This window comes from Dendropsophus ebraccatus, chromosome 10 (assembly GCF_027789765.1).
Source record: "Dendropsophus ebraccatus isolate aDenEbr1 chromosome 10, aDenEbr1.pat, whole genome shotgun sequence".
NCBI classification, from domain to species: Eukaryota; Metazoa; Chordata; class Amphibia; order Anura; family Hylidae; genus Dendropsophus; species Dendropsophus ebraccatus.
The window spans coordinates 60,926,896-60,949,037 of record NC_091463.1 but is presented as its reverse complement, the minus strand read 5'-3'; the positions used below and the strand labels follow the sequence as shown (position 1 = coordinate 60,949,037).

Below are 22,142 nucleotides of genomic sequence, written 5' to 3'. Positions count from 1 at the left end.
ACGGCCGTTCCACGTGAACAACTGTTGTTTAACGCTAACTATGGTCAGAAGTAATGAACGTGTTCAATAACTCCAGCCGTAGGTTGTGTTAAACAACAGCCATTCAAGCTGAACGGTTGTTGTTTGTACAGCATATGAACATAGCCTTAAAGTGTAACGATCATCTTTCGCTGGTGGCAGGATACGCTGTCAAAATGCTGCCACCATGCTACAGTACCTGTGAAGGTCCAACAATACCATCAATTGCACTGTATGCAACGACACTGCCAGAAGTATTCCATCTCCGCTGCGCGCATGTACAGGATATCCTGCCACCAGAGAAAGACTATCAGTACACTTTAAGTTTCACAAAGATTTGAAAAATAGGCCTTGGTACTTATGGCCAAAAGTGGGGAGTTAGAGAAGCACTACAGGAATTTTTTTTTCTTGCTTATATAATGCAACTTGGCAATTACTAGAGGTACTTTAGTTATCATGCTATGCAGTTAGTCTACAGTAGCGGCATTAAAGTGACTGTACCACCAGGCCCAGGCTGAAGCACTGGAGGCGGCCGACCTACCCTTAGTGGGAGGAAACCCCCGCCCCTTTATGATAGGGTTCCATTGATTCTAATGCAGTCACGTCATGGAGGGGCTGGAGTTTCTTCCCACTAGGGTACTATTACACCAACAGATCTGATGACAGATTATCTGCCAAAGATTTGAAGCCAAAGCCAGAAACAGACAATAAACAGAGATTAGGTCATAAAAGAAAGACTGGATTTCTCCTCTTTTCAAATCCACTCCTGGGTTTGGCTTCAAATCTTTGGCAGATAATCTGTCGTCAGATCTGTTGGTATAATAGTACCCTAAGGGTGGGTCGGCCCGCCTTCAATGCTTCAGCCTGGGCCTGGTGGTACAGTCACTTTAAGTTATTGTATGGTGGCATTATTTAGTCATATATGTTGGTGATATTTAGATCTTTTGCTAATAGCGATAATTGGCGTGTTCAAATGGGCCTTCACAACGGGCGTATTGAGACCTAGGGCAGCCCAAGCTGTAAATACAGCCCTTGTGATCAGCAGTGTATTATATACTTATCTTCCTCCTGAGTGAGTATATATCTCTCCATGCTATGTAGGCAGCAGTGTATTATATACTTATTATCCTCCTGTATGAGTGTGTATATATCTCCCCATTCTGTGTAGGTATACAGCAGTGTATTATATACTTATTATCCTCCTGTATGAGTGTGTATATATCTCCCCATTCTGTGCAGGTATACAGCAGTGTATTATATACTTATTATCCCCCTGTATGAGTGTGTATATATTTCCCCATTCTGTGTAGGTATACAGCAGTGTATTACATACTTATTATCCTCCTGTATGAGTGTGTATATATTTGTCCATTCTGTGTAGGTATACAGCAGTGTATTATATACTTATTATCCTCCTGTATGAGTGTGTATATATTTCTCCATTCTGTGTAGGTATACAGCAGTGTATTATATACTTATTATCCTCCTGTATGAGTGTGTATATATCTCCCCATTCTGTGCAGGTATACAGCAGTGTATTATATACTTATTATCCTCCTGTATGAGTGTGTATATATCTCTCCATTCTGTGTAGGTATACAGCAGTGTATTATATACTTATTATCCCCCTCCTCTATGAGTGTGTATATATCTCTCCATTCAGTGTAGGGATGTAATCCACAATATGTTATATTCTAAGTTTTATCACTTATTGCCAGCTAAAGTCTTCAGAAATTAAAAAGATTTTTTTTGCAGAGGAAATGAGCCAAAGCCAAGAGTTAGCTCAGAAGTAAAAGAGATATAAGTTAAAGTGCTATACTTACCATCCTGGTCAAACCATTTATTTCTGCAAGAAAACCAATGTGGCACTACAGTGGAAGACGTGATATGGGAGGGTAGGGGCGTGTCTTGGGGATTGGGGGCGTGTCTTGGGGTTAGGGACGTGTCTTGGGGATAGGGCGTGTCTTTGGGTGGGGTTAGGGACGTGTCCATGTCCCTCTTTCCTCTCAGCCAAAGTTGGGAGGTATGGCGGGGACTGTCCTGGTTATTAAAGAGGTACTTCGGTGAAAATCTTTTTTCCCCCTTCAAATCAACTAAAGTCAGAAAGTTATATAGATTTTTCATTTTCAGTCTTCCTATACTTATCAGCTGCTGTATGTCCTGCAGAAAGTGGTGTATTCTCTCCAGTCTGACACATTGCTCTCTGCTGCCACCTCTGTCCATGTCAGGAACTGTCCAGAGCAGCAGCAAATCCCCATAGAAAACCTCTCCTGCTCTGGACAGTTCCTGACATGGACAGAGGTGGCAGCAGAGAGCACTGTGTCAGACTGGAGAGAATACACCACGTCCTGCAGGACATACAGCAGCTGAGAAGGATAGGAAGACTTGAGAATTTAAAATAGAAGTAAATTATAAATCTGTATAAGTTTCTGGAACAAGTTATGGCAATGTATTCTCACAGCCATTATCTTTGGTGGAGGGGGGGGGTGTTATGATACTTACCATGCTGGGCTCCGGTCTAGCAAAGGGGTTAAGTGCATAAAAAAGTCAATACGCAATAGAATTTTTTTTATTGAAATAAAAACAACCCCAAAACCCTTGTTGACCATTTTATGCAGATACTAACAAAATGCAGGGGACCCCCTTAGAGATGCCCTGATATTTCCACCCCCCTCCCCACATACCTATCCTCCAGATTATACTCGGGTATAAAATGGCCTAGGCCAAACTATACCCCTCCAAGCCAGAATATACCAGGGGGTATAAAATAGCCTAGGCCAGAGTATACCCAGGGGTATAAAATAGCCTAGGCCAGAGTATACCCCTCCAGGCCAGAATATACCCCAGGGTATAAAATGGCCTAGGCCAGAGTATAAAGCGGGGTATAAAATAGCCTAGGCCAGAGTATACCCCGGGGTGTAAAATGGCCTAGACCAGAATATATCCCTCCAGGTCATCATGTTATCACTTCACTGGTTTTCTCACATTATCTCTAATTTGTTGAAAAGTGCGCTGATTTTTTTTTTTTTTAATCTTACTTGGACACACAGCTGCTTCCTCTTGTTGAGAAATACAGTACCGGGCTTACACTGAATTGACAATAGGTGGCGCTGAGATGCATTTTTATCCGTTTTTTTTATTATGGAATGGAAAAACTGATCAAAATGGAGGCACACAAACGCTTCCTTTTTTCTCATCCATTTTGCAAAAAACTAATGGGAAAATAATATGGACTGCAATAACACAGTGTGAACCCAGTCTAAAACAGCTCGGCTACAAAGCTATGTTAGGGTAGGATTTTGCGCAAAAAAATGAAAATTTGCACTTGACAGATCTAATGAAAACTGGTTAATAGAACAACCCCCCTCCCCCTTGCATACATTGAAAAAAGGTGCAGGCAATGAAAACTGATGTAAAATAGCGCAAAACCCTTAATAAGTCTTGGACAGGTATTTATGAAGTGCACAAAATCTCCTTATTAGCCAAAAAAACAACTAAAACATAATGATAAATGTCCCCTATGGGGGAGATTTATCAAACATGGTGTAAAGTGAAACTGGTTCAGTCGCCCCTAGCAACCAATCAGATTCCACCTTTCATTTTCCAAAGAGTCTGTGAGGGATGAGAGGTGGAATCTGATTGGTTGCCGGGGGCAACCGGAGACAGATTCACTTTACACCATGTCTGATAAATCTCCCCCAATGTGTTTAGATTTTTAAGATTTCCATCACCTCACCTTAGCAGACAAAGCCGAATCCCCAATAAAATGTTTAAAAATGAAGTAATTCCTGTGTCTATCACTCACGGCTGCTGATGTCATGGGGGTATAAAATGGCCTGAGGGGGTATGAATTGGCCTAGGCCATTTTAACCCCGGGTATAGTCTGGGCTGGGGGTATACTCTGGCCAGGCCCCCCCAGATAGTGGGCCCGGTCGCCATGGCGACCGTGGTCACCTCTATAGACTTTAATGGAGCTGTGATAAAATCTCTGTGTCCTAAAGGAGTAACCAAGAGCAGGTGCTATCTGGCTGTGACTGTAGGGGGCGCCACAGAGCTGATACTACTATGTGACATCATGGACACAGTCAGTCAGTCATCAGTTGGAATGTTCTCCCCCCTGCAGCAGGTGATAATGGAATCTTCCATGTGGTGATGACATCATGTGATGACATCATAATAGAATCCTGCTGTATATTGTTCTGCCTGATGAGATTTCCTCACACTTATCATGGCGACGCAAGGAGGAGGAGGAGCAGCGTTGCTCCTCTATGTACTTGCTGTATACATGATAAGCGGCTCCTCAGGACGTCCGATCCCAGGTATTCTTCCATATATATATACAATAGCACTATATACAGTGTATACATATACACGCACTATACACAGGGTATATACATATACAATAGCACTATACACAGGGTATATACATATACACGCACTATACACAGGGTATATAAATATACAATAGCACTATATACAGTATATACATATATAATAGCACTATATACAGTATATACATATACAACAGCACTATATACAGTATATACATATACAATAGCACTATATACAGTATATACATATACAATAGCACTATATGCAGTGTATACATATACACGCACTATACACAGGGTATATACATATACAATAGCACTATATACAGGGTATATACATATACACGCACTATACACAGGGTATATACATATACAATAGCACTATATACATTATATACATATACAGTATAATAGCACTATATACAGTATATACATATACAACAGCACTATATACAGTATATACATAAACAATAGCACTGTATACAGTATACATATACAATAGCACTATATACAGTATATACATATACAATAGCACTATATACAGTATATACATATACAACAGCACTATATACAGGATATACATATACAACAGCACTATATACAATCAATATATATACAATAGCACTATATACAGTATATACATATACAACAGCACTATACACAGTCTGTATATATACAACAGCACTATATACAGTATATACATATACAACAGCACTATATACAGCGTATACATATATAATAGCACTATATACAGGATATACATATACAACAGCACTATATACAGTGTATACATATATAATAGCACTATATACAGTCTATACATATACAACAGCACTATATACAGTATATACATATACACAATGGGGGAGATTTATCAAACATGGTGTAAAGTGAATCTGGCTCAGTCGCCCTCGGCAACCATTCAGATTCCACCTTTCATTCCTCACAGACTCTTTGGAAAATGATGGTGGAAGCTGACTGGTTGCCGGGGGCGACTGAGCTAGTGTCACTTTACACCATGTATGATAAACCTCCCCCAATAGCACTATATACAGTATATACATATACAACAGCACTATATACAGGATATACATATACAATAGCACTATATACAGTATATACATATACAACAGCACTATATACAGTATATACATATACAATAGCACTATTTACAGTATATACATATACAATAGCACTATATACAGTCTATACATATACAATAGCACTATATACAGTATATACATATGTAATAGTGCTATATACAGTATATACATATACAATAGCACTATATACAGTATATACATATATAATAGTGCTATATACAGTATATACATATACAATAGCACTATATACAGTTTATACATATACAACAGCACTATATACAGTATATATATATACAATAGCACTATATACAGTATATACATATATAATAGTGCTATATACAGTATATACATATAAAACATGTAACATATAACTATGTCTCTGTACTTCCAGGACCGACTCGTGGATATGATCAGAGATTTGTGACAGGCGGCGCGGCCGGTGAGTGCCCAGGGATGGCGGGGATGAGCGGGAGGATGGCGGGATATACAGCATGGTCCTCCGGAGGATTTCCTGCTGGTGTAATGGCTTCTTTTCTCTCTATTTCTTGCAGGCGAGGCTCCCGTTGTGCCCGGAGTGGATGACCAGACGCACCCATTCCCCACCGATACTGACGGTAAGTATCCCATAATGCCTTACTACTCTACATCCGACTACCTGCTGTTAGGAAGGCTCCTCCTCCTTCCTCTTTAGCTGGGTCCCTCCTTTTGCTCCTCCTCCACAGCTTGGGGTGCTCCACTTTCCCCTCCCCCTTATCTGGGTCCTTCCTTTTACATAGTCCATAGGCTGGGGCCCTACTCTTGTCCTTCCCCTTTTCTGGGTCATCCCCTTGTCCTCCTTTATCTGGGCCCGCCCTTCTCCATCCTCCTTAGGCCGGGGCCCTACTCTTGCTCTTAGTCGGTATAATGTTATAGCTGGTGGGGGTTATTTTATTACACATTAATCTTTTCTTTTTATATCTCAGAATTAACGATTGTGACACAAACACCGAACTCAGACAATGCAGGTGAGTATGACTGTATCCGGCTGTACAGGAGGCCAGAGAGGTTATGGAGGCTCTGATACTATATTATACAGGAGGATGTAATGTTATATCTAGGGTCTATTTTTAATATTAAACATTTGTCTTTTCTCTTTCCATCTCAGATTTACAGGATATGACCCCTGTACCGGAATATGACAGTGAGTATGACTGTATCCTGCTCTATCTATTATACAGGAGGCTTTATTATTATGACCTTTTTTTTGTAATTTTTATTAAATATCAAACTTTTTTTTAAATCTCAGAAATATCGGCTATGACTGCGGCTCCAGCAGACCATGGAGGTGAGTATTAGCCTGCTGTAGAGAAGGGCAGAGCTCTTTTTGGTGACACAGGATGCTCCAATACAATATTAGGAAGGTGACAATAATGTTATCGATATTTTTTTAATTTCATTTATTAAACATACCTTTCTATTTATATCTAAGAAATACCAACCATCACTCCGGCTCCAGCAGACCATGAAGGTGAGTATGTCTGTATCCTGCAGAATGGACCAACAGCGAGATATCATGTCCCATCATCTATTATACAGGAGGTTTTAATATCTTTTTTTGTAATTTTTATTAAATATCCAACTTTTTTTTAATCTCAGAAATACCGGCTTTGACTCCGGCTCCAGCAGACAATGGTGGTGAGTATGACTGTATCCGGCTGTATGGGAGGCCACAGAGGTTATGGAGGCTCCGATACTATATTATACAGGAGGATGTAATGTTATATCTAGGGTCTATTTTTAATATTAAACATTTGTCTTTTCTCTTTCCATCTCAGATTTACAGGATATGACCCCTGTACCGGAATATGACAGTGAGTATGACTGTATCCTGCTCTATCTATTATACAGGAGGCTTTAATATAATGACTTTTTTGTAATTTTTATTAAATATAAAAAATTTTATTTTAATCTCAGAAATACCGGCTATGACCCCAGCTCCAGCAGATGATGGAGGTGATTATGACCGTATCCTGCTGTATGTATTTTACAGGAGGCTTTATTTATGACTTTTTAAAGTAATTTTTATGAAATATCAACCTTTTTTTTCAATCTCAGAAAAACCGGCTATGACTCCTGCTCCAGCCGACGATAAAGGTAAGTATGACTGTATCCTGCTGTACAGGAGGCCAGAGAGGTTATGGAGGCTCCGATACAATATTATACAGGAGGATGTAATGTTATATCTAGGTTTTATTTTTAATGTTAAACATTTGTCTTTCCATCTCAGATTTACAGGATATGACCCCTATACCGGAATATGACGGTGAGTATGACTGTATCCTGCTCTATCTATTATACAGGAGGCTTTAATATGACTTTTTTTGTAATTTTTGTTAAATATTAAACTTTTTTTTTAAATCTCAGAAATACCGGCTATGACTCCGGCTCCAGCAGACGATGCAGGTGAGTATGACTGTATCCTCCTGTACAGGAGGGCAGAGATTATGGAGGCTCCGATACAATATTACACAGGAGGATGTAATGTTATATCTAGGTTTTATTTTTAATATTAAAGATTTGTCTTTTTCTCTTTCAATCTCAGATTTACAAGATATCACCCCTATACCGGACTGTGATGGTGAGTATGACCGTATCCGGCTGTATCTATTATACAGGAGGCTTTAATATAATGACTTTTTTTTTAAAACTTTTATTAAATGTCAAACTTTTTTTTAATCTCAGAAATATCGGCTATGACTCTGGCTCCAGCAGACGATGCAGGTGAGTATGACCGTATCCGGCTGTACAGGAGGCCAGAGAGGTTATGGAGGCTCCGATACAATATTATACAGAAGGATGTAATGTTATATCTAGGGTTTATTTTTAATATTAAACATTTGTCTTTTTCTCTTTCCATCTCAGATTTACAGAATATGACCCCTATACCGGACTATGACAGTGAGTATGACTGTATCCTGTTGTATCTATAATGACTTTTTTTGTAATCTTTATTAAGTATCAAACTTTTTTTTTTTATCTCAGAAATATCGGCTATGACTCCGCTTCCAGCAGACGATGCAGGTGAGTATGATCGTATCCGGCTGTATGGGAGGCCAGAGAGGTTATGGAGGCTCCGATACTATATTATACAGGAGGATGTAATGTTATATCTAGGGTTTATTTTTAATGTTAAACATTTGTCTTTTTCTCTTTCCATCTCAGATTTACAGAATATGACCCCTATACCGGACTATGACAGTGAGTATGACTGTATCCTGTTGTATCTATAATGACTTTTTTTTGTAATCTTTATTAAGTATCAAACTTTTTTTTTTATCTCAGAAATATCGGCTATGACTCCGCTTCCAGCAGACGATGCAGGTGAGTATGACCGTATCCGGCTGTATGGGAGGCCAGAGAGGTTATGGAGGCTCCGATACTATATTATACAGGAGGATGTAATGTTATATCTAGGGTTTATTTTTAATATTAAACATTTGCCTTTTTCTCTTTCCATCTCAGATTTACAGGATATGACCCCTATAACAGACTATGACGGTGAGTATGACTGTATCCTGCTCTATCTATAATGACTTTTTTTGTAATTTTTATGAAATATCAAACTTTTTTTTTAATCTCAGAAATACCGGATATGACTCTGGCTCCAGCAGACGATGGAGGTGAGTATGACTGTATCCTGCTGTATAGGAGGCCAGAGAGGTTATGGGGCTCCGATACTATATTATACAGGATGATTTAATGTTATATCTAGGTTTTTCTTTATATTAAACACTAGTCTTTTTCTCTTTCCATCTCAGATTTACCAGATATCACCCCTGTACCAGACTATTATGGTAAGTATGACCGTATCCGGCTGTACAGGAGGCCAGAGAGGTTATGGAGGCTCCGATACAATATTACACAGGAGGATGTAATGTTATATCTAGGTTTTATTTTTAATATTAAACATTTGTCTTTTTCTCTTTCCATCTCAGATTTACCAGATATCACCCCTGTACCAGACTATGACGGTGAGTATGACTGTATACCTGTATGACAGTATATCCTGCTCTATCTATTTTACAGGAGGCTTTAATATAATGACTTTTTTCTGTAATTTCTATTAAATATCAAACTTTTTTTTAATCTCAGAAATACCGGCTATGACTCCGGCTCCTGCAGGCGATGGAGGTGAGTATGACTGTATCCTCCTGTAGAGAAGGGCAGAGCTCTTTTTGGTGACACGGGATGCTCCAATACAATATTAGGCTATGTTCACACTCCGTTTAACAGCGTCCGTTGCATAGCAACTCAGCCCATTCCTGCAGCCCATTCCTGTGCCCGCAACTCAATTAGCTATTCACTCCAATGCAATGTGCGGCCGCGCTGCACATTGCGTTGTGTGAACAGCTGATGTTTCCGGACGCTGTTCAGTGAACAGCTTCCGGAAATAATGTACAGGCACATTATTCTAACGCCCGATCTAAAGATCGGGCATTAGAAGAACGATGTCTGAACACAGCGGGCAGCATTGCATTGACTTCAATGCAATGCCGCCCCTTTAGTAAAGAATGGACGCTGAGGCAATTGCAATCAGAGTCCGTTCTTTACTATAAAATGACGTTGTGTGAACATAGCCTTAGGCAAGTGACTATAATGTTATAGATTTTTTTATTTTATTTTATTTGCTAAACATACCTTTCTATTTATATCTCAGAATTACCAACCATCACTGCGGCTCCAGCAGACCATGAAGGTGAGTATGTCTGTATCCCGCAGGGTGGACCAACAGCGAGATAGCACGTCCCATCATTCATATCTATGGCCGCCAGACCGAGATCTGATGGGAATTTCCTCTAACACTATGAATGTCTCTGTTTCTTTCAGGCCTAAAGTCACCTGCAGTGACACCTCCGCCCTCACCAACATCTCCGGCATCGCCAACATCTCCGGCATCGCTGTCTCTCTCAGATGACAACAGTTCCATTCTTACTGGTATGTGATGTTCTTTAATTGTAATGTCAGATTCCTCATGTGTCTTTATAGTGGTCGGATCTCCAGATCCACCATTTCCCTTCTGGGTGGTCGGAGAGCTCCTTTATTATCTTTCTATCTTCCCTGTCTCTGTATGAATGGCTCCCATCTCTTTAGTATTATGGAGGTCGGTCCCGTCCATCTTTTCAGGCCTCTATAGAATAACATGAGTATATTCTCTCTCCAGATAAAATCAAGGGCGCCTTCATCGCCGCCATCATCGTGGTCTTCATGATCGCTGCTGTGATCTGTATAGTGAAAGTATTCAAGACCAAACCGTGAGTAGCGGGATTCCAGGGTGTTGCGTCTTCTTCTCTATATTCATCTTTAGGATCTCACTGACATTTCTCAATTTTTATGTTAACAGATCAGAACCGACCATCGTATAGAGCAGAAGAGACACCTGCAGCCACCATCCTGCACCCCAACCCTATATGTCTGCACCCCTTCCCCATATACTCACCCTTCCCCTTTCTGCACATAAAAAAAACCCTCACCCTATATCCTCACTCCTTACCCCTATACTCACCCTCCCCCTTCTGAAAATAAATTGTTAAAAAATCCTCAGTTTTTTGTCTTCATCTTTGTGGTGAGTGAGGGGTCTTCAGGACGTTATATGGGGGCTAGCAGGGGTTATTGCTGCAGCTCTTGTTAGGGGCCTTCCTTAACCAGTACTCCCAGATAATCCAACCTTGCTGTGATGCGACATTCGTGAGGCACATCCAGGAGTACTTGGCACCAACTTGACAGCTGGTAGGAGCCGACCTTGGCATTAGCCAGAACAGGACTCAGTGGGAGCAGGGGGGCCCAATCAATGAGAGGCAACTTCTCTGACCCCTGGCTAGACTTGAAGTACCTCTGTGGAATGCAGGACTTGACTGAAGACGATGTAGATGACCCTCCTAGCATGAACCAGCAGGTTCCCTACGTGGTAGTTGCACCTCTGGTGTTTAGCAAGGCATGCTAAAGGTCCGGAACCTGTGACCCAACTGGGTGTGATAACAACAGATTGGAATTGTGCAACAATATGGGACTAGGTGCAGAGATTGGTAAGTAGAGGTGAGGATACACGCCAGAGTGTCCATTATCCAATACGGACCAGATGGGTCATAGAAGGTGAAGACAGTCCAACAGCATCCAGAATTCTACACACACATGCACAGTGTTCACATGACTCACACATACACACACACACACACCTTTCACATGTATACATACCTTTCTTGAAGAACAGTGTGCAGTGAGGGGGTCTGTAGATGTGGTGGCAGGCAGGGAGGGGGTCTGTAGATGTGGTGGCAGGAAGGGGGTCTGTAGATGTGGTGGCAGGCAGGGAGGGGGTCTGTGGATGTGCTGGCAGGCAGGGAGGGGGTCTGTGGATGTGGTGGCAGGGAGGGGGTCTGTAGATGTGGTTGCAGTGTCCCAGAACATACAGACTACTACTCCTATTATGGCCATTTCTATTGCTGTGTCAATGCCTGTTCTGGTAAGTGTTTGCACTGCAACTGCTGCTGGTTTTCCCCTAGTATTCTCTGGTATTGTGCATTTTCATGTGTATTCTCATGTGTTCCTGTGTATTATTGCATTGTACAGTGGTATGCAAGGCTGTTGATCACGTGACCTGTAACCATGGTTCCTCCAATGGCCGACTAGCTCTGGCCAGGAGCAACCATGTGACCTCCCACTTCCTGCTGACAAGTTAGTCTTCCCCCTGCTTCCAAGCAAGGAGGTTGTGTGGTTCTATCCTCTCCCACAGAAGAGTGACTAAGTCTGCTGCTATATACCAGTCTTCGGCTGTTTCTGCCTGCTCAAGTGTCCGGATTCTTCTCTCTCATCTGGGTGTCATTCCGTTATTTCTCCTCATCGCTGCAAGGATTCACAGCAAGTATTACTCTCAAGCTAATCCACCCAGCAACGCTATTTCTCTCATACTCCTACTCCCATCATCCGGCACGTATTCTCACAGCCTATGCAGCACCACTCCTGCTTTATTTGTCAAAGCCTGCTATATACCCGGTTGCATCCGGACAGAACTGTTGCTACTAGTTACCTTTTCTATAATAAAACCGCTGTTACTGAACCCTGGCATTGGTGTCCACTAACTGGTGCCCTGACTAGGTGCAGCGAAGAATCGCATGCCCATCATCACCCGCAGATTCCTCAGACCGGCCCTACAGCTGTGCTGCCCTCAGGCCTATACCGTGACAAGTATAACCCCTACAGCTGCCCCGGTCATTGCCCGCTCATAACACCAGCACTGCGGAAGTGGCCCCCAGGGGCCAGGGCATCGCATTTTTGGCGTCACGAACAGGATACAGACTGTGTTGTGCCAACTGTCAGTGCCCCCAGAACTGTACTGTTGCCCCCCAGAGACTTTGCCGATTACTATGGGGGTGATTGAAGTGTTTCGGGCCCTTAACAGTACCCAAGATGGCCGCCGTCTTCTTCAATTTCTGGCTGCGCCATAACCCGGAGAGGAGGGGGTTAACAGCCATGCAGCCAAAGCGCGGGAATCGTCCGGCGCCATAGACTTTCCATTGGCTGCTCCTGATTGGCTGCCTGGGCCGGATGACGTCACTGTTGCTGGGCAGATTCTGGAACCTGATCCTCCAGCCTGGCGCTCCTCCCCTTCCTGCTACAAGTTCCGGCCAGAGCGTGACAAGATGGCGGCCCCCGAGAAATGTTTGCCTGCAGCCGCAGCACCAGTGATGCCGGAGCTGCCGGAGAGCAATCCTGCCTGCCTGCTAGCACCGCTCCCATCCTACAGCGACACCAGCTGGGTCGCTGCCCCGTCGGATGACGGAAGTCTTCGCCGGGCCTTCATCCCGGCCTCTGCTGATCAGAATGAGGGGCCCATACCTGAGACCAGCATTTCTCCAGGACCCGGTCACTCCAGCACCACTGACCTCGCTTCACGTACCGGAGGGTCCTCATCACCGGACCGCGAACAGATTGTAAGTGGACCGACTCTGTTGTCCTCAGTCCCTGGCCCTAAAGGGGAGAACTCTGCTAAGGCCTTCATATCCCCGGGTCTGTGGCAACCTCCAGGGCGTGATTCTCCGCCCTTACTGCAATGGGTGTTCGGCCGGGAGCCCAAGATTATGCAGCTGATCGAGGACATTCAGCAGGCCCTCGCTGCCCTGTCGCCTGCCACTACAGCTGCCACCGCTATGCCTAGCGCTACTCCTGCAGCTTCCACTACAGCGGGCCCGTCTACTACCGCAGCCCCCTCTACTGCCCCCACTGCTGTGGCTAAGGCTGCCTCTTCCACCACGACCGTCACCTATCATGTGGCCCCCATCATCTCTCCTATCACCACGGTGACGCCCAGCATTGTAGTCACTACGGCATCCAGTGATGCTTCTGCTCCAGACCCTTCACGCTATCGCTATCCGTGGAAGAAGAACAAGAAGAAGCCTACTCAGGGTCCTCCGGGACATTTCTGCTAAGTGTCCTTACAGAGACCAGAGCCCTTAAACTGTTTCTGTTGTCTAACTGTTTTGTTCCAGTTCCTGCAACGTTCAAGGTTCGTGCCTGGTCCTCCTGACCAAGTTCCCTGTACTAACCAGCCATGAGCTGATGGACACTTACAGTAACAAAAGGTTCTCTAGTGCCTGTCCCAGAGCTTTTTACATGGACGATGTCTAATTGCCTAAAAGAGACTCTACCTAACAGAGACACTTAACCCATTCCTTCCTAATGCACTTTCCTGTGATTGTGTGTTCCACACAGGGTATTATTGCACTTATTTCATTATTACACTTATTCTACTATTGTATTCCAGTGTTATCAAAGTCTTTGTATTTCCTCCTCTGAGTAAGCACAAGGTTACATAGATTGCCTCAGAGTAGAGTGCCTCTTTTGTAAAACAGTATATTTTCCAGTGTCTAAGACAGATAGCTCCTCCTCTGAGTAAGAGAAGTCAGTTTACATATACCTCAGAGAAAGTCCAGTTTATGTAGGAGTGTATTTTCTCATCCAGTCTCATTATTGTGCATTATTATCATATCTATAGCTGGAAAGATTTAGTTGAGCCAGTTTGTATGCAGATTTTTCTCAGATTTTCATTCAGATTTTTCTCAGATTTTCATTCAGATTCATGTGAGCCAGTTCTCCTCAAGACCTCGCAGTATTTGTTGTCCCTTGTGTGTCCCTTCCTTTTGTTTCCAGTATTTGCTCACCTCTGTCTTGTCCCAACACAGTAGTTATCACACATAGTCATACCTAACCTTCACACTGGTTCATACATATCGCACCTTGGATACCTTTTCGTGTGTTTGGCCTGTGGAGTGCTTGTGTGTGTGATTGAGTGGTATGAAAGGGAGCTCCCCATGTATGTTTGCTTTTATTATTTTGTTCTTTTCTCTTCCAGGTATCCAAGACACTACTCAGACACGCCAAGGTAGTACACAGGTCTTCACGTTCTCCTCCAGTAGGGTAACACATTTAACAGAAAACCTACTGTCTAACTGGCTGGAATATGGAGGGTCACCCGCCAGCAGTTAAGTTGTCCTGGCTTACACGTCAGATGGTTCACGCACTAGCTACCTGGTCGCCAGAGTACGTTAGGCACCCCTAGGTGAAGTCCTGCCACTAGGGTTTCTCATCCTCTCTCTCTTCTCACCTGTGCCTTGGGCGTGGGAAACACACACCTCATCACACTCACTCTCATCATTCAATCCTGTTGTTTGATTGTCCAGTCTATTCATGTTTGCTGCCTTCTAGATTCGCCGAGGTCGGCTCAAATTTGCTAGGGAGGTATGCAGTGTCCCAGAACATACAGACTACTACTCCTATTATGGCCATTTCTATTGCTGTGTCAATGCCTGTTCTGGTAAGTGTTTGCACTGCAACTGCTGCTGGTTTTCCCCTAGTATTCTCTGGTATTGTGCATTTTCATGTGTATTCTCATGTGTTCCTGTGTATTATTGCATTGTACAGTGGTATGCAAGGCTGTTGATCACGTGACCTGTAACCATGGTTCCTCCAATGGCCGACTAGCTCTGGCCAGGAGCAACCATGTGACCTCCCACTTCCTGCTGACAAGTTAGTCTTCCCCCTGCTTCCAAGCAAGGAGGTTGTGTGGTTCTATCCTCTCCCACAGAAGAGTGACTAAGTCTGCTGCTATATACCAGTCTTCGGCTGTTTCTGCCTGCTCAAGTGTCCGGATTCTTCTCTCTCATCTGGGTGTCATTCCGTTATTTCTCCTCATCGCTGCAAGGATTCACAGCAAGTATTACTCTCAAGCTAATCCACCCAGCAACGCTATTTCTCTCATACTCCTACTCCCATCATCCGGCACGTATTCTCACAGCCTATGCAGCACCACTCCTGCTTTATTTGTCAAAGCCTGCTATATACCCGGTTGCATCCGGACAGAACTGTTGCTACTAGTTACCTTTTCTATAATAAAACCGCTGTTACTGAACCCTGGCATTGGTGTCCACTAACTGGTGCCCTGACTAGGTGCAGCGAAGAATCGCATGCCCATCATCACCTGCAGATTCCTCAGACCGGCCCTACAGCTGTGCTGCCCTCAGGCCTATACCGTGACAAGTATAACCCCTGCAGCTGCCCCGGTCATTGCCCGCTCATAACACCAGCACTGCGGAAGTGGCCCCCAGGGGCCAGGGCATCGCATGGTGGCAGGCAGGGAGGGGGGCTGTGGATGTGGTGGCAGGCAGGGAGGGGGTCTGTAGATGTGGTGGCAGGAAGGGAGGCAGGGGGGTCTGTAGATGTGGTGGCAGGCAGGGAGGGGGTCTGTAGATGTGGTGGCAGGAAGGGAGGCAGGGAGGGGGTCTGTAGATGTGGTGGCAGGCAGGGAGGGGGTCTGTAGATGTGGTGGACGGGAGGGGGTCTGTAGATGTGGTGGCAAGCAGGGAGGCAGGGGGGGTCTGTAGATGTGGTGGCAGGCAGGGAGGGGGTCTGTAGATGTAGTGGCAGGCAGGGAGGTGGATGTGGTGGCAGGCAGGGAGGGGGTCTGTAGATGTGGTGGCAGGCAGAGAGGGGGTCTGTAGATGTGGTGGCAGGCAGGGAGGCAGGGGGGGGGTCTGTAGATGTGGTGGCAGGCAGGGAGGGGTCTGTGGATGTGGTGGCAGGCAGGGAGGGGCAGTGTCGGACTGGACTACTTGGGGCCCACCAGGGGAAATGATCCTGACCTGAAATGCTGACCCAATTCTATGCTGGATTGATGTTTGTCCACAGCTAGTCAAACTACAACTCTCAGAATGCCCTACACTTATGAAGCTCTTTGGGTATACTGGGAGTTGTAGTTCCAGAGAGGACAATCCTTTAACAAGTGATGGTTGTGTAGAGGCTTCTGGTGGCTGCAATCTGATACAACCATCAGCCCTGATGATCCATCAATAAATCTATTTACAGCACCAGCTATTATCCGTTCAGATATACTACAACTCCCATCATATCCTGAGGACTGTGTGCTGTCAATAAATGCTGGGAGTTGTAGTGTTTGCAGCTGCTGTAGTAGGAGGATCCTAGGTGCTTTGTGGGAGGCCAGAATACACAGAATAGTTCTGTGGGGGCTCATTGTATGGAAGTGACCCCAGAACCCCAGGACAGCCCTAAAAGGGAACATAACATAAACAATTATATATATATATATATATATATATATATATATATATATATATATATATATATATATATACACAGTGGGGAAAAAAGTATTTAGTCAGTCACCAATAGTGCAAGTTCCACCACTTAAAAAGATAAGAGGCGTCTGTAATTGACACCATATTAGACCTCAACTATGAGAGACAAAATGAGAAAACAAATCCAGAAAATCACATTGTCTGATTTTGTAAGAATTTATTTGCAAATTATCTCTCTCCAGATCCACCATTTCCCTTCTGGGTGGTCGGAGAGCTCCTTTATTATCTTTCTATCTTCCCTGTCTCTGTATGAATGGCTCCCATCTCTTTAGTATTATGGAGGTCGGTCCCGTCCATCTTTTCAGGCCTCTATAGAATAACATGAGTATATTCTCTCTCCAGATAAAATCAAGGGCGCCTTAATCGCCGCCATCATCGTGGTCTTCATGATCGCTGCTGTGATCTGTATAGTGAAAGTATTCAAGACCAAACCGTGAGTAGCGGGATTCCAGGGTGTTGCGTCTTCTTCTCTATATTCATCTTTAGGATCTCACTGACATTTCTCAATTTTTATGTTAACAGATCAGAACCGACCATCGTATAGAGCAGAAGAGACACCTGCAGCCACCATCCTGCACCCCAACCCTATATGTCTGCACCCCTTCCCCATATACTCACCCTTCCCCTTTCTGCACATAAAAAAAACCCTCACCCTATATCCTCACTCCTTCCCCCTATACTCACCCTCCCCCTTCTGAAAATAAAATGTTAAAAAATCCTCAGTTTTTTGTCTTCATCTTTGTGGTGAGTGAGGGGTCTTCAGGACGTTATATGGGGGCTAGCAGGGGTTATTGCTGCAGCTCTTGTTAGGGGCCTTCCTTAACCAGTACTCCCAGATAATCCAACCTTGCTGTGATGCGACATTCGTGAGGCACATCCAGGAGTACTTGGCACCAACTTGACAGCTGGTAGGAGCCGACCTTGGCATTAGCCAGAACAGGACTCAGTGGGAGCAGGGGGCCCAATCAATGAGAGGCAACTTCTCTGACCCCTGGCTAGACTTGAAGTACCTCTGTGGAATGCAGGACTTGACTGAAGACGATGTAGATGACCCTCCTAGCATGAACCAGCAGGTTCCCTACGTGGTAGTTGCACCTCTGGTGTTTAGCAAGGCATGCTAAAGGTCCGGAACCTGTGACCCAACTGGGTGTGATAACAACAGATTGGAATTGTGCAACAATATGGGACTAGGTCCAGAGATTGGTAAGTAGAGGTGAGGATACACGCCAGAGTGTCCATTATCCAATACGGACCAGATGGGTCATAGAAGGTGAAGACAGTCCAACAGCATCCAGAATTCTACACACACATGCACAGTGTTCACATGACTCACACATACACACACACACACACCTTTCACATGTATACATACCTTTCCTGAAGAACAGTGTGCAGTGAGGGGGTCTGTAGATGTGGTGGCAGGCAGGGAGGGGGTCTGTAGATGTGGTGGCAGGAAGGGGGTCTGTAGATGTGGTGGCAGGCAGGGAGGGGGTCTGTGGATGTGGTGGCAGGCAGGGAGGGGGTCTGTGGATGTGGTGGCAGGGAGGGGGTCTGTAGATGTGGTGGCAGGCAGGGAGGGGGGCTGTGGATGTGGTGGCAGGCAGGGAGGGGGTCTGTAGATGTGGTGGCAGGAAGGGAGGCAGGGGGGTCTGTAGATGTGGTGGCAGGCAGGGAGGGGGTCTGTAGATGTGGTGGCAGGAAGGGAGGCAGGGAGGGGGTCTGTAGATGTGGTGGCAGGCAGGGAGGGGGTCTGTAGATGTGGTGGCAGGGAGGGGGTCTGTAGATGTGGTGGCAGGCAGGGAGTGGGTCTGTAGATGTGGTGGCAAGCAGGGAGGCAGGGGGGGTCTGTAGATGTGGTGGCAGGCAGGGAGGGGGTCTGTAGATGTAGTGGCAGGCAGGGAGGTGGATGTGGTGGCAGGCAGGGAGGGGGTCTGTAGATGTGGTGGCAGGCAGAGAGGGGGTCTGTAGATGTGGTGGCAGGCAGGGAGGCAGGGGGGGGTCTGTAGATGTGGTGGCAGGCAGGGAGGGGTCTGTGGATGTGGTGGCAGGCAGGGAGGGGCAGTGTCGGACTGGACTACTTGGGGCCCACCAGGGGAAATGATCCTGACCTGAAATGCTGACCCAATTCTATGCTGGATTGATGTTTGTCCACAGCTAGTCAAACTACAACTCTCAGAATGCCCTACACTTATGAAGCTCTTTGGGTATACTGGGAGTTGTAGTTCCAGAGAGGACAATCCTTTAACAAGTGATGGTTGTGTAGAGGCTTCTGGTGGCTGCAATCTGATACAACCATCAGCCCTGATGATCCATCAATAAATCTATTTACAGCACCAGCTATTATCCGTTCAGATATACTACAACTCCCATCATATCCTGAGGACTGTGTGCTGTCAATAAATGCTGGGAGTTGTAGTGTTTGCAGCTGCTGTAGTAGGAGGATCCTAGGTGCTTTGTGGGAGGCCAGAATACACAGAATAGTTCTGTGGGGGCTCATTGTATGGAAGTGACCCCAGAACCCCAGGACAGCCCTAAAAGGGAACATAACATAAACAATTATATATATATATATATATATATATATATACACAGTGGGGAAAAAAGTATTTAGTCAGTCACCAATAGTGCAAGTTCCACCACTTAAAAAGATAAGAGGCGTCTGTAATTGACACCATATTAGACCTCAACTATGAGAGACAAAATGAGAAAACAAATCCAGAAAATCACATTGTCTGATTTTGTAAGAATTTATTTGCAAATTATGGTGGAAAATAAATATTTGGTCAGTAACAAAATTTCCTCTCAATCCTTTGTTCTATCTCCTTTGTTGGCAATGACAGAGGTCAAACGTTTTCTGTAAGTCTTCACAGGGTTGGCACACACTGTTGTTGGGATGTTGGCCCATTCCTCCATGCAGATCTCCTCTAGAGCAGTGATGTTTTGGGGCTTTCGCTTGGCAACACGGACTTTAAACTCCCTCCAAAGGTTTTCTATAGGGTTGAGATCTGGAGACTGGCTAGGCCACTCCAGGACCTTGAAATGCTTCTTACGAAGCCACTCCTTAGTTGCCCTGGCGGTGTGCTTTGGATCATTGTCATGTTGAAAGACCCAGCCACGTTTCATCTTCGCCCTTGCTGATGGAAGGAGGTTTGCACTCAAAATCTCACGATACATGGCCCCATTCATTCTTTCATATATACGGATCAGTCGTCCTGGCCCCTTTACAGAGAAACGGCCCCAAAGCATGATGTTTCCACCCCCATGCTTTACAGTAGCTATGGTGTTTGATGGATGCAACTCAGTATTCTTTTTCCTCCAAACACGACAAGTTGTGTTTCTACCAAACAGTTCCACTTTGGTTTCATCAGACCATAGGACATTCTCCCAATACTCTTCTGGATCATCCAAATGCTCTCTAGCAAACTTCACACGGGCCCAGACATGTACTGGCACTGCAGGATCTGAGTCCCTGGCACTGGTGTAGTGTCTTACTGATGGTAGGCTTTGTTACATTGTTCCCAGCTCTCTGCAGTTCATTCACTAGGTCCCCCCGCGTGGTTCTGGGATTTTTGCCCACCGTTCTTGTGATCATTTTGACCCCACGGGGTCAGGGCCGGCCTTAGGGGTGTGCAACCTGTGCAATCACACAGAGAGCATCACCCCATCGATCACAAGGGGGCGCTGCCGGATGAACCCGCACAAGTGCCGGGGCCACTGTCGGGTGCTGCGCCGCCCCCTCTAGCTGTAGCATGTCTAATGACATGCTAGTTAGACAGGGCGCCCTGATTGACAGTACGGCGGAATTCCGCCATGCTCAGTGTCCCCCTGTCTTTGAATGAGAGGGCACACGCTCCTCCGCAGCCGCAGCTCTCCGCTCACATGTTACTTCTAGCGGAGAGCGGTGGCTGCGGAGGAGCGCGCGCCCTCTCATTCAAAGACAGGGGGACACTGAGCATGGCGGAATTCCGACGTACTTCCTCAGTGTGACCGCAGGCAGCGTTATGCCTGCAGTCACAAGAGGCTGCTCTGTACCCCATCTCCAGCGCTCTGACGTCACTGTGCGACAGAGCAGAGAGAGGCACAGAGCGGGAAGAGAAGAAGAGGGGATGCCGGAAGAGCCAGTAGGCGAGGTGAGTAGAGTGTTTTTTATTTTTGCAATCGGTGCAGTGGGGACTATTGCTACTGATGCTAGGGGACGTAATGTACTATATTGGGCCTGCAGGGGGAATAGGGGGATAGATACTATAAGGAGCCTGCATGGGGGGGGGCTGATACTTCATACTGTACTGGGGGGCTGGTGCTGCAGGGGGAGGTGTCTGATGCTGAAACAAGGGGATTGATGTTAAAAGGGGGACTAAATGTTCTATATTGGGGTTGCAGGGGAAATAGGGGGACTGATACTATAAGGAGCCTGCACTGGGGGGGGGGGGGGGGGCTGGGGTAGTGATACTATATGGTGGGGGTGATATTAAATAGGAGCTGCTGGGGAGAGGGGCGATGGGGGGGATACTATATGGGGCTGCACGGGGAGAGTTAAAATCATATGTGGGGGCTGCAAAGGGTTGTACGGTGGATACTATATGGGGGATGCAAGGTAGCCCGGGCTGGATGGAGAGAAAGAGGAAAAGTGAACAACACTGGTCAGAGAAGACACCACCTGTGAGTCAGTGGATGTAACTGCACTCTCTTATAGGGTCTGTAGTGATAGTGGTCATGGTGTGGCGGTATTATGTAATGGTATCATTGGTTATGTCTTATTGTTTTGTTTAGTAACAGTATGGAGGCGATTCTAATCACTGTATGACTGTAATTTTTATTGGCAACAATGTTATAGTATAACTATGTATGTATTGGGGCACTTGATACTGTGTGAGGGCAATTTGAGGACATTATACTGTGTGTGGCACACTAAGGGTACAAACCCACTTGACGTATTTGCTGCGTGAATCAGTCTTAAAAATAAGCAGGCAAAACGCAGGTTGGCTTTATACAATTGTTCTGCGTTAAAA

At 45.1% G+C, this 22,142-nt stretch overlaps 1 protein-coding gene and 1 long non-coding RNA gene across 6 annotated transcripts; both read left to right on the top strand.

The window, feature by feature from the left end:
- Window positions 1-4,254: 4,254 nt before the first annotated feature.
- LOC138802682 (anti-sigma-I factor RsgI2-like) lies at window positions 4,255-10,994 on the top strand. 5 transcript variants are annotated; one of them, XM_069986241.1, is made up of 27 exons: window positions 4,255-4,337; window positions 5,844-5,891; window positions 6,004-6,066; window positions 6,415-6,456; window positions 6,597-6,632; window positions 6,738-6,776; window positions 6,921-6,959; window positions 7,088-7,126; window positions 7,267-7,302; window positions 7,406-7,444; window positions 7,547-7,585; window positions 7,719-7,754; window positions 7,856-7,894; window positions 8,034-8,069; window positions 8,174-8,212; window positions 8,354-8,389; window positions 8,474-8,512; window positions 8,654-8,689; window positions 8,774-8,989; window positions 9,073-9,111; window positions 9,250-9,285; window positions 9,427-9,462; window positions 9,584-9,622; window positions 10,149-10,187; window positions 10,319-10,426; window positions 10,653-10,743; window positions 10,833-10,994. In XM_069986241.1, exons 1-27 carry the CDS (start codon window positions 4,304-4,306, stop codon window positions 10,852-10,854), a joined length of 1,341 nt encoding a protein of 446 aa, XP_069842342.1. In that variant the 5' UTR covers window positions 4,255-4,303; the 3' UTR covers window positions 10,855-10,994. The 5 variants fall into 5 exon arrangements, with proteins under 5 accessions (XP_069842342.1, XP_069842343.1, XP_069842341.1 ...); XM_069986242.1 differs by having other exon boundaries at window positions 8,474-8,689; window positions 8,774-8,812; window positions 8,954-8,989; XM_069986240.1 differs by having other exon boundaries at window positions 8,474-8,689.
- Window positions 10,995-17,487: 6,493 nt separating this feature from the next.
- Window positions 17,488-17,851, top strand: LOC138802755 (uncharacterized). Its single transcript, XR_011364806.1, has 2 exons — window positions 17,488-17,566; window positions 17,656-17,851. It is a non-coding gene; the product is annotated as an uncharacterized lncRNA (long non-coding RNA).
- The last annotated feature ends 4,291 nt before the right edge of the window (window positions 17,852-22,142 follow it).

Excerpts from the sequence above, each read along its gene's own strand:
- LOC138802682 (XM_069986240.1), top strand. The coding sequence starts at position 4,304 with ATGATAAGCGGCTCCTCAGGACGTCCGATCCCAG. Across the intron at positions 8,690-8,773 it reads CCCTATACCGGACTATGACA|AAATATCGGCTATGACTCCG; the intron begins GTGAGTATGACT and ends TTTTTATCTCAG. Across the intron at positions 10,427-10,652 it reads CAACAGTTCCATTCTTACTG|ATAAAATCAAGGGCGCCTTC; the intron begins GTATGTGATGTT and ends TTCTCTCTCCAG.